This window comes from Carassius auratus, chromosome 28, assembly GCF_003368295.1.
Source record: "Carassius auratus strain Wakin chromosome 28, ASM336829v1, whole genome shotgun sequence".
In the NCBI taxonomy this organism is placed as follows: Eukaryota; Metazoa; Chordata; class Actinopteri; order Cypriniformes; family Cyprinidae; genus Carassius; species Carassius auratus.
The window spans coordinates 3,453,241-3,465,635 of record NC_039270.1 but is presented as its reverse complement, the minus strand read 5'-3'; the positions used below and the strand labels follow the sequence as shown (position 1 = coordinate 3,465,635).

Sequence of the window (12,395 nt, the reverse complement as noted above, 5' to 3'; positions counted from 1 at the left end):
GCAAATACAGTCTTTATAAGCTTTCCATTGAAAAACAGCGATCTGTCGTCGATGCTTGAGGCTTATATCTTTATACATAGTTTGTCAAGATTTAATTTGTTCTGTTTCATTTAATCTATTCATAATCACTGACACGTGCGAGTGGTGAGGCTTTGAGGACGAGGGCGTCGGGGTGCAGGTTAACAGGTTTTAACAGTCTTAGGCCGGGTTCACACCGCAAGCTGCAGCAGAGCAGAAGCAGCGCGTATTTTTTTCGGTGCCTATGTTAACAGATGAGAGCGTTCACACTGCACGCAGAGGCTGCGCGGCAGAGCGTTGCAGGAGCATAGCAGAAGCGATCGTTTCGGCGCTGGGTCTATTTTTGCTGCGCTGCTGACGCTCAGTTAAAGTGAAAGTACACCTTTGATGGACAAAATAAATATAATTTCACACAAAAAGTGCTCTAAATGCACAAAATAAGCACATCTAGGGTGTTTTAACAAGAACTAGAGTAGGCTATGTTAGGAAAGAAAATTAATATAAAAAATATGAATATAAGATAAAGTGACACTGATCATGGCCAAAATACACATGTACTGAAACGAAAAGTAATTTTGCCCAAAATTTGCATTAATGATATCGTATGTGTTTTTTTGCAAATTACATAAGAAATGTATGATATTTAAATTCACATATTTTTCTATTTTTTTATTATATTATTATTATTATTTTTTACAAAATCGGTCAAAGTACTTACAGTTCTAAACAAAAATAAACTTTTTTTGCCGAAATACAAAAACAACTTTTATACTGCTAGTTTAGCCTTAGAGATTTGCATCTGCATCTCCATAATATAATGCTGACAATCATAAACAACAGCACGTGGTGTCACAGGCGGTGGTCTTCAGAGTGCACCTGGAAAGACAATAATGGACGACACTCGTCTAATCGTGGAAGTTGAGAAATATCAAGTTCTTTATGATCCACACAATGTATTTTACAAAGACTTGCAGGAGAAGGAAAAGAAGTTTCAACGGCTCTTATTGCAGATGGTAAGTAGCCTAATTTTATAATGTTTTTGACGCTTTCACTGGCACACGAGCAAACAACTCAATATTTGATTCAAAATTGATTCAATTGGAACCATTTATTTACTATTTCTAAATTACACATAAGCACACAAATAACAAAAGCAGGTTATACGTGCATATATAATAAACAAGTAAATGCTGATTTCAAGATGAACAGGAACTCAGGCTGTGAACCATTTACAATACACAGAATTTAAAACGGTATTAAATTGGTTTTCAGGGTGTCCTTTGGTAAATTTGCTTGCAAACAAACCCAGTGACAAGATGGTAATTGCACCATGTTCTGTCCTACGTCGGTTAATGGGATGAACCCAAAGTCTGCGTCTTTTTCATAGTCTCTAATAACAAATATAGCGCGATGGCCTTTCTTCTGTCAACAACACGTACTGCACGGAAAACAAAGACAGCAAAACAAAGATGCAACAAAAGTTACAATTAAATTATGAATTTAAAAAGCTTCTTGCCAAGTCTGTTTATTTAAATGTATTTTAAATGGAAATAAAGCAATGCGAACTAGAGTACTCTGCCTAAATGTAAAAATATTTAATTAAATGTATTCTAAAGCTCTTATTTAAGGTGTAATATTTTTAAGTAATATTAGTAATATTAGTAATATTTTTCTTGGTGCGCCCTCTTGTGGCTTTCAGATGTCAGTTTTGCATACATTCAGAATCATAAACATCTAATAGACATCTAATAGACATCTATTTGACATCTAAAAGGAAAAGTCCTATAGACGTATTGCAGATGAGCAAACACTCTAAAAATACGTCTTGCAGATGTAAATGAACACGTCAAATAGACGTCTCTGAGAAGTACTTGTGCTATCAGGGAAACGTAACTGTGGCGTGTGTGACTGTGGTGCGCATTAAGCGAACCGCATCCATTGGCGCTACTGCAGAAAAACACTGTTGCTCACATTCATTTGATCCTGCTGGATTCTGTTCTAGAAAATATCAGATTTTGAATGACAACGCGTGCGTGTGTGCTGATGAGGATGAGCGAGCGCAGCTTTGACTAGATTTATTTGGAGATTACTGCTCATGTCTCTTTCGGCACAAATCCAAATGGTTCCATAGTCGCAATTTATTTGAATGGCAAACTATCATTTATTATGTAAACTACTTACACCATCAGGGCCGGATTAACCATATGGGCAACTGGCCAATTGCCCAGGGGCCCAAGACCTCTAAAGGGGCCCAGGGCAGCAAGGGCACGAGCAAAATACTGTATCTGGTAATCTCCCGCTTTATATTAAACAAACTGTCAACACGGGCTTTTGCACTGCACAGAGAGACGCAGCGCTGCCTATGACTTTGAGCGTGAGTTGAGAGCGGTTGAGAGTCAGTCTCATGCGGACTGACCAATGAAGAGAGGGCCTCAAGTTAAGACCCTCTCCTCATTGGTCAGTCCGCATGAGGCGGGTCAAATGTTACGCCGAGCGGGGTACGTCAGGCGTTGCTACAAAAGAAAAAAATCTGACATGGAGAAGCTAAGTGGGAGCGCGAAGCGGAAATAGGGCTTGGGCGCCAAGTTGCATTCTGGGACGTGGCGGACATGTTGCCAGCTTCGCGAATGTAAACATACAGCCAGTTGAACGAGAAGAGCAGAGTTGGTAGAAAGAAAAAAGATGTCAAAATCGCGAAAAGGTTGTGGGATTTATAGGGATACGCTAAATAGGGATGCCAGGGACCGGTGTGTGGACAAAATCGGCTCTATTAACGGTTTGGATCCATATGAAATTCCCAACAAATAGTGGAGTACCAACGGAGACCTTTTGCTGCACGTTTGCATTACAGATATCTTCGGCTACCTTGTTTGTTTTGTGAGCGCCTACACTTCAGAATAGTTCCGAAGCTATAAGTCAAGTCTCATGTACAGTTCACAAATGGATGGGTTCAGGAGCTGCAAATCATAGAAACGGAACAGCGACAAAACAGTATACATAATCCGGTAAGCTGCGCTCTAACGTTACCTAGCTGCTAGTTTAGTAACCGTTAGTGCTAACAACCATTCACACATGGACTTTTAACAATGTGTTTCAAAAGTGTAGTTAGCAGCTGTCCACCCTCCCGTTTTTCCGGGGTTCTCACGTATTTGAGCTGTTTTCCCGCTGTCTTCCCGTTTTAGTATTTTCCTGTAAAATATCCCGTGAGCCCCTCCATCAGACCTGTCAAGTCTCTGTGTTGTTGTCCTGTTGCTACTCCTTGTCCTTCCAGCGAAACAGATGTTTTCAAAGCATCGTTTTGATTACTTGAAAGCAACCTTAGCGTGATGTTGGGCTTTTTAAGATAGCGTTGTTGTTGTGAGAGCACGATTTCATGCCAATCTGTAACTAAAGTCACGTGAGTCCTAGCTTTACAAATCGCTTAACGTTAGTTAATGCAGCAGTTTTATAGTACGAATTTTTGCTGTCAGCAGAGGGATAGCAACAAAAAGATGAATGTTGAAATTTTCCGTATTTTGGATGAGTAACTCGAGAAATTTCCCTTATTTTCAATGTTGACTTAAGCTATATAAATTAATATTCAGATGTTATGGTCTCCGTAGTCGCGCCTCCAAGCAAGAAAGCGGTGTAAAGTTAATCCATTCTCATTTTATTTTCCCCATGGCTATTATGTGTTGCGCTATTACACCCCACAATACAGCAATGGTTGAAAATGGTTAAAATAGATTTTTAATTAATCAAATTAAGACACCCTGATGAGAGGGAGTATGTCTAAACACTGCACAGTAGTCCGAGTGGCAGTAAAGGAAGCATTCAACGTGGCGGCCACGCCAAGTAATGACGTCACGACGCCCAAGCCCTATTAAAAAAAGGAAAAGAAATGCAGAAAGTTTAAAGTATATAACTAAATAGGTAATTTATTCACTCCTGTTAATATTGCCAACAGTTCTGTTAAGTCCGCTTCCGTCAACGATGAGGACAACTCAGCTAGCCAGGACTTTTCTACACCGCCAGCTTACGTTTACACCAGTTTGCACAAAGTCCAAAAAAAAGCCATTGTTTAAAAGATGTGTTTGCCAAATGAAGGCATTTCAAATTCAAACATGCACTTCGTCATTATTTAGGACTAAAATTGTGTGTTTTGCCAGATTATGTAGCATTTATTTCTGTCTTGTCTCCTTCAGAGAAATTGACAGATTTCTAAATGTTTATGTAGCACTAAAATGTTTAACTGGTTAATTGTGCTGTGATATGTTGTTGTTCTATTTTAAAACAAGTTAAAATGAGCTTAGGATAATAATGTTTATGAGCAGACAATAGCGATATTGCATTTTATTTATTTATTTATTTTTTCCTTGAGGTGCCAGCTTCATTAAAATGCTATAAATTGTTGTGGAGGGATAACTGGCACATTTCAGATTGTTTCTTGGACTAATAACTTGATTGCCTTGTTGAATTCTGAGGAAACAGGGTCACCCTGTCAGGGTGATTTCTGCTTAAAATGAGCTGAGGACCAAATTGTTTCTCGATGTGTTGTCTGTGGTCTTCTGTTATAGCTCTAACAATTCAATACATTTCTATTGGGAATAAATGTTGTTATATAAACAATGGTTTGAAAGTGGTTGCTTATTTATTCATTTTTGTGAAAATGGAGGATATTTCCCTCCCTCTCAATGTAGTGGTCAATTTTACCAGATTATACAGATGCTGATGTGTTTTGTTTTCATAGCATCATATGTGAGTGAATATCTTTGATAGGGGACATAGTAGTGCATTTGTAGTTCTATGAGCATTTAAATATTTGGAAATCAAAATACACCTGATGACAGTTAGAATTATTGAGTATATTTACTGTATATAGAGGTCGACCGATATATCGCTCGGCCGATATATCGGGCCGATATTTGTCATTTTTTAATATATCGGCATCGGCCGATATCCGTGTTTAGTAGCGCCGATTTAAAGTCAGGCACGTCGGCGGACAGCCCCGTGTTATTGGTGCGGTGGAAAGTGCTGCTGCAGCCACTGCATGTGAAGCTTTTGGAAGATTCAACAACAGACCTGCGAGATAAAGGTAGTCAGAGAATTTCACTCTGTAAATGGGGTGGAGAAGTTGTCAGCTCTTACAAACACTGCAGCGTGATTGAGGGCTCCGTTACTCCGCCCCGCTCACAGACAGCACCGCGCTCTGAGAGACAGACGTCCTGGAGCTGCCCAGAACGGTGAATCACATGTGTTCGGAAGCATGGTTTGATGCAGACAATAACCAGTTTTCCATCCAACTAATTTGTATTTGGGGATGTCAATATTTGATAATTTCCATGATCGATCGTCGTTTAAATTAACGGTCAAGCAATAACCTTAATGCTGCAAAATGCGTCTGCAGCGGTATTATTATTATGTGCAAAAGCTTTCTCACCTGAATTAAAAGGGTTTTAGTATTAATAAAATGCTAGTAGCAGGACTGTAATATGAATAAATGTGAATATGATCGTTTGATAAAATGAAGAGAGCGCGCCATACGTTTGAGATCATTTTACTTTGCTGAATGTTTTCTGTCAAGGAGACCGCTGAATGCGCCTCTTTAAATGGTTTCGTGGTGCTCGTTGTTGTATTTTGAAACGCAACTGCAATGTTTTCAAATGACACTATAGTAGTGGTGCAACGGATCATCATTGATCCGTGATCCGTTCAGATCAATATCTTCAGTTCGGCATACGCGTGACCCGCGGATTGATTTATGAAAAAAAAAAAAAAAAAAGTTGCGCATGTTCAGTCCACACTCAGTGATAATGCCGAGCGGAGGAGCTTGAACGCCCCACGCATTTTGGCTTCCCTGTCAGATATAATGATGAAGGAAAGAGGTTAGAGTGAAAAGATTGTGCCAGATCTTTATGAACAGGAGAAGAAAAAAGTTGTGGATGAGCTATCCCGAGCATCCTCTGTTGCGCTCACGATAGAGGGGTGGACGTCCAGGGGGACGGAGAGCTCTGTGATGATAACTGCTCACTTCATCACAGCAGACTGGGAGATGAGAAGTCCTTATTATTATGTTAAAAAGAAGATATTATGCCATGTGCACTAAGTCCATACGAGGACGAGCGAGGTGGGGTGTATTTAAACTGACCAGTGTAACTTTTTAAATGTTTGGTTGACTCTACTTTATTTTAATAATGAACAGACTGCGATGTAAGTTCGAAATTAGAATGCACTTTAGGTGTTCTGTGTCATTTATACCAAACACAAATGTTGCTGGTTGCTAGTGTCTTTGCAGCACTACTGTTATTTATTTATTTTTTATTTTTCAGTTTAATTGATTTTTATTTCTAAAATTGTATTTATTTAAATGTATATTTAAGTTTACATTTATGTTCCAACAAACTTGAAAAATTCTACTTGATAAATGTAAATGCTCTAAAACTTTTATGTAAATGATTGACATATACATATATATATATATATATATATATATATATATATATATATATATATATATATATATATATATATATATATTACCTGTTTTATATATTTAATACTTGGTCAGTTTATTAATTTTAGTGCACTAAATTAAGATGAATGAAGAGATGGTTCAAGTCAGTGCTCAATAAATTATGATAGGTTTACAAAAAATTTGTTGTGCATCCACTTATTATTAGTGTGACATTTTAGCATGCAAATCAAGAGGAAAACTCCAAGATATCGGCCCTAAAAATCGGCAGCACATATCGGCCATCGGCTGACCCTGACCTCTAAACATCGGCATCGGCATCGGCATCGGCTATAGAAAAACCCATATCGGTCGATCTCTAATTACAATAATATATTCTGTATATGACCATATTATGGTGATCCTGGGGTCGTGATGATGGGGCCCTTGAATATTGTTGCCCAGGGTACAACAAAGTGTTAATCTGGCCCTGTACACCATCGCACATAGACAGAAAAGATGATCCTCTTCATATGAGCAAAAACTTCCTATAGTTAGTTCCTAACTATAAACTATAAACAACATTAACTAAACCCAATTAATCTTCAAAGGTGTACCGGACTAGGGGTGGCATTTAAATGCTGAACTCAAGTACAATTGGCATTTTAAACCAAAAGCGCAAAGCGTACCCCCAACAGAGATTTAAAACCTCGAAGGTTGAGCTGTAGGGTCTGACGCTCGTCGGTTGGCTGGATTCGTGACAGTACCCCCTCCTCCATGGACAGCTCCTGAAGCTACAGTGTAGATGGGGTCTTCCTCAGGTTTGATTGGAGGAAGAGGTACCTCAGCCATGTCAGACCCTGTGGGAGTAGGGAGAAGAAAAGTTCAGTGATGTTTTAGCAGAGATACACGGAAGGTGCAATTTGGGGGTAATTTTAGACGATCTGCCTTAAAATGGCCATATGTACAGTACGGACCAAAAGTTTGGACACACCTTCTCATTCAAAGAGTTTTCTTTATTTTCATGACCATGAAAATTGTAGATTCACACTGAAGGCATCAAAACTATGAATTAACACATGAGGAATTATATATGTAATTATATACATAAAAAAGTGTGAAACAACTGAAAATATGTCATATTCTTGGTTCTTCAAAGTAGCCACCTTTTGCTTTGATTACTGCTTTGCACACTCTTGGCATTTGCTTGATGAGCTTCAATAGGTAGTCACCTGAAATGGTCTTCCACAACAGTCTTGAAGGAGTTTCCTGAGAGATGCTTAGCACTTGTTGGCCCATCTCGATTGGGTTCAGGTCCGGTGACTGTGGAGGCCAGGTCATCTGGCGCAGCACCCCATCACTCTCCTTCTTGGTAAAATAGCCCTTGATGCCTTCAGTGTGACTCTACACTACAATTTTCATATTCATGAAGATAAAGAAAACTCTTTGAATGAGAAGGTGTGTACAAACTTTTGGTCTGTACTGTACCTGGGACTCAGCTTGTGGCAGGGCAGCGGGAGGCATATGTCCCTAGTAGAGAGCCAGATCTTCTGACCAGGGAGGTAAGTAGGTGTTACTGCTATGTGAACGTCTGCCTGCTTCTTGTGCCTCCATCCCCTTGCAGATGGACACATGCAGAATCCCAGACCCTCTCTCTCTCTCCTGAAACCAATAGTTGACTGTTGGGATCTCCGAGGGCTCTCCTGACCAGGGGAACAGAGGTGGCTGGAAGCCATGCACGCATTGGAAAGGTGTTAGACCTGTGGTGGACTGGCAGAGAGAGTTTTGAGAGTACTCAGCCCAGGGAAGATACCGGCTCCAAGTATGTTGGTGGCCATGGCAGTACAATCTTAGGAAGCGTCTGATCTCCTGTATCTTCCTTTCAGTCTGACCATTCGATTGTGGATGGTAGCCAGATGTTAGGTTTACTGATACACCTAGGAGATGGAAGAAGGCCTTCCAAACTCTGGAAACAAACTGAGGTACTCGGTCCGAGATTATGTTGGCTGCCTGGATGTCCTGACCCTAAGGAAAAGTGTACCGAGTTCATGAGAGGCAGTCGTAGAGCTGATTGGACATAGGTCAGCCCCTCGGGAACTCCCAGCAGAGCAGGCTTAGTAAGAGTTGCTTGGCCGATCTGATCATTTAGAGCCCAATGGATGGGACTGACGATGATGGCTTGAGGGAGAATGGATTCTAGTAGACGGTTAGTTTGGTCGTGGGCATGAATGCGGGAAAGGGCGCCGGCCCTTTGATTCATTGTTCCTGGACGATACGTCACTGTGAATTTAAACTGGGTGAAGAATAATTCCCATCTGGCTTGACGAATGTTTAGGCGTTTAGCTTCTCTACTCTATACTCTAAATTGCGATGGTCAGTTATAACTTCAAACGGATGATTGGCTCCCTCCAGCCAGTGACGCCATTCTTCCAACGCTAGTTTGATGGCTAGCAGTTCTCGATCGCCAATATCATAATTCTGCTCCACCGGTGATAACTTCTTGAAGAAAGGAAGCGCACGGATGGAGCTTCGGTGGAGCACCCTCCCGCTGTGATATCACCGCTCTCACACGTGTCGTAGAGGCATCAACTTCAACAATGAAGGGTAATTCCGGGTTAGGGTGGACCAAACTGGGAGCTGTAGTGAAGGCTATGGGAGAATGCCTGTGATGCTGCTGGAGACCATGATAAATGCTTAGGTGTCTTCCATAGGAGGGAAGTGAAGGGGGCTGCTAAAGTACTAAAGTTACAGATGAAACGGAGATAAAAATTGGCAAAACCCAGAAATTGTTGGAGTTTCTTGATAGAAGTGGGAATGGGCCACTGCCGGACAGCTTCCACCTTCTTCAGATCTATTTGTATACCCCTGGCGTAAATGATGTAGCCCATTGAGGTACAGGTGATTTTTCCTAAGTCTTTGGAGGACCAGTGCCACGTGGAGACGATGATCGGCCTCGTTTTGCGAGTATATTAGGATGTCATCGATTTAAAAGGTCACAAACCGATGTAGGTAGTCCCGGGAACACCTCACTCATGAAGGCCTGGATTAAGGAGGATGAGTTGGCTAGCCCGTATGGCTAGCCCGGTATTCATAGTGCCCTGATGGTGTGATGAAGTCAGTCTTCCATTCATCCCCCCTCCGTATCCGGATGAGATTGTACGCACTGCACAGGTCTAACTTGGTGAAAATGGAAGCCCCTCTCAACATCTTGAGTGCCGCTGGTACCAGGGGAAGGGGATATTTGTACTGTACGTTCTGCTTGTTAAGGGCCCAATAGTCAATGCATGGTCTTAAGCCTCCGTCTTTCTTGGCTATGAAGAAGAAACTGAAAGCGGCAGGTAGGGCTGCACGATAAGGGCCAAAATGATAATCACGATTATTTTGATCAATATTGAGATCACGATTAATTAGCATGATTATTTGTTGATTTTAACCAAAACAATTTTTTATTGTCACACAAGCTACATTTACTGCCTTCACATCCATATTGTGCAACATTCCTGATAATGTACAGATATGTGCATCAAAATAAAATAGGTCCTTTTATTCACCAAAATTCAGTGAATCTCCTTAAAGAATAAATAAAAAATAAATTAAAACAATAAAGAAAATGTAGCAAAACTTCAACAGGGCACTATTTTACATTTTACAATGTGTAAATATATTTTAGTAATATATATTTAGTTTTAAGCAAAATATAAACTTAAGTTGTACCTGCATAATGGATGTGAATAAAACTAAAAATAAAATATACAATCAATAAGAAACAAATATTCCATAACAGAATGTAACCAAATAAGAACATTTCAACTATGTCGAAAAGAGTACTGTAGTTTACAGGTTTTTGGAAAGAAACACTAGCCTGTCAACATTTTCTGGCTTGAGGGATGAGCGAAGGCAGGTCACCACATTCCCCCCTGTGCTGAACACCCTCTCAGAGGGAGAACTTGTAGCCGGGATGCACAAGTATTTCTTTGCCAGTTTTGAGAGACGTGGGAAGAGTCTCTGATGTTCCCTCCACCAGTCTAGCGGGTCCTCCTCACTGTCTAGGTTACCTGATTGTAGGTACGACTGTAGCTCAGAAGATATAGCTTGTTGTTCTTGGAGAGGACTGAGTCTTTGTGTGGCTGCCGCTGCTCCCTCAGCAGTCTTGAAGAAACTCCCCAAGGTCTTTTTCTTTTTTGTAGTGGGTGCATCCTCAGCAGGCTCACCATGGGGATCAGTTGTTGGGCCCATCTCCTTGAAGAGTAAATAAGATATGATTAATTAATAGCCCTAATAATCTAAACATATTCAACATTCATTTCCAGACATTACATTAAGCCACTGGATTTCATATCATTTTAATCCACTTAAAAGCATTAATTTATCATATATTCTGCAATTATATACATTTACTTACAGCCATGGCTGCAGGTGCAGTCCTCGCCATTTCAGAAGTCAGTCTGGCATGAATTGGTGCAACATTGTCCTCACTGACGTAGCTGAGCTTGAACCGTGGATCTAGCGCAGAAGCCATATCAAGTAGTTCTTGTGTCAGAGGGTCATTGAATTTTTCATCCAGATAGCTCAGGATTTTTGTCTTGATGGTGCAGGTAAGGTCTGTCTCATCATCGTTCACTTTCAAGATGGATGATCTGAAAAGGTGGAGGACTGGCTTCACAAAGGAAACGCTGACATACTTCTCACTGGAAAGCGCATCAGTAAATTCCAATAGAGGGCTGAGGGATTTATGGCCTCAAGGACATCTGTGTCCTGCCAGGTAGGGATGAGGTGTCTGGCTTTTCTGTCATCGGACAAGAGCTGAGAAATCGCCCTCTTCTGCTCCAGGACTCGTGCAATCATTGCTTGCCTTGATCCCCACCTTGTGGGACATTCAGTCTTCAGTGTATGCTCTGGAAGCTTCAGTTCTCTTTGTGCCTCCGTCAGCTGCTTTTTACGTCGCCAGCTGTAAGAGAAACTGCTTACCAGCTTTTTGCAGAGACCCACTGCTCGATAAATCCGAGGATCTCTCATTGCATTCTCTAAAAAAGAACATGAACAAGTCAAATCATATGTAAAATTAAACCACAGATTTGATAACCCGAATCATATTGTTCAAGATTAAAGTTAGTTAACTCTTATGTCAGACAACATGAGTAAAACTGTTTGGTTTTGGTTTCTTAACACTAGCAGAAATAACAGTTGTTGTTATATTAAGCTACTATTGTCATTATCAGTAACATATTCACACACATTAGCAAAATAAGTACTGATCACCTCCAATTAATAATCACAAATAGCATATTATTTCAATTAATGATTGATATATATATATATATATATATATATATATATATATATATATATATATATATATATATATATATATTTAATTAATATACAATTATTGTAATATTTTTCTTTAATATATATATTTTTTACTTAATATACAATTCTTTAAATATTTTTTTTTAATATAACTTTTACTCACCTATTGCTAGATGGAGTCTGTGGCCAAAGCACTGAAGCCTAGTCCAATTATTTAGAGAAGCTGCCTTTACCACATTAGCTCCGTTGTCTGTTGTAATGCAGACAAGCCGATCCTCCTGCAAGCTCCAAGAGGCCATCGACTCCCTCAGGCCCTGGGCAATTGACTCTCCCGTGTGATCTTGCGGGAAAAAAGATGTTTGCAAGCATCGACTCTGCATTGCAAAATCCTCATCGATGTAATGAATTGTCAAACTCATGTACTGATCCATTGTGCTGCTTGACCACAGATCCGTTGTAGTTGCAAAGTACTTTATATTGGCAAGATCACGCTCTATTTCCCCTCTGCGTTTTCTGTACATCGCAGGTAGTGCCACCTTTGAAAAATAATTACGCGAGGGGATCACGTATCGTTTATCCAGAGTGTTGACCAAGAATTTGAAGCCTTCGTTTGTCACCGTGTTTATTGAGCACATGT

The 12,395-nt window shown here is 40.2% G+C and overlaps 1 protein-coding gene across 2 annotated transcripts; it reads right to left on the bottom strand.

Moving 5' to 3' along the window:
• Positions 1-9,923: 9,923 nt before the first annotated feature.
• LOC113047489 (zinc finger BED domain-containing protein 1-like) lies at positions 9,924-12,395 on the bottom strand. Of its 2 annotated transcripts, none has more exons than XR_003276258.1 (3): positions 11,922-12,395; positions 10,851-11,472; positions 9,924-10,687 (listed from the first exon to the last, which is right to left on the bottom strand). XR_003276258.1 is itself a non-coding variant. In XM_026208878.1 (3 exons), the coding sequence occupies exons 2-3, from the start codon at positions 10,965-10,967 to the stop codon at positions 10,283-10,285; spliced, it is 522 nt and encodes a 173-aa protein (XP_026064663.1). In that variant the 5' UTR covers positions 10,968-11,472; positions 11,922-12,394; the 3' UTR covers positions 9,924-10,282. The 2 variants fall into 2 exon arrangements, 1 of the variants encoding a protein (XP_026064663.1); XM_026208878.1 differs by having other exon boundaries at positions 11,922-12,394.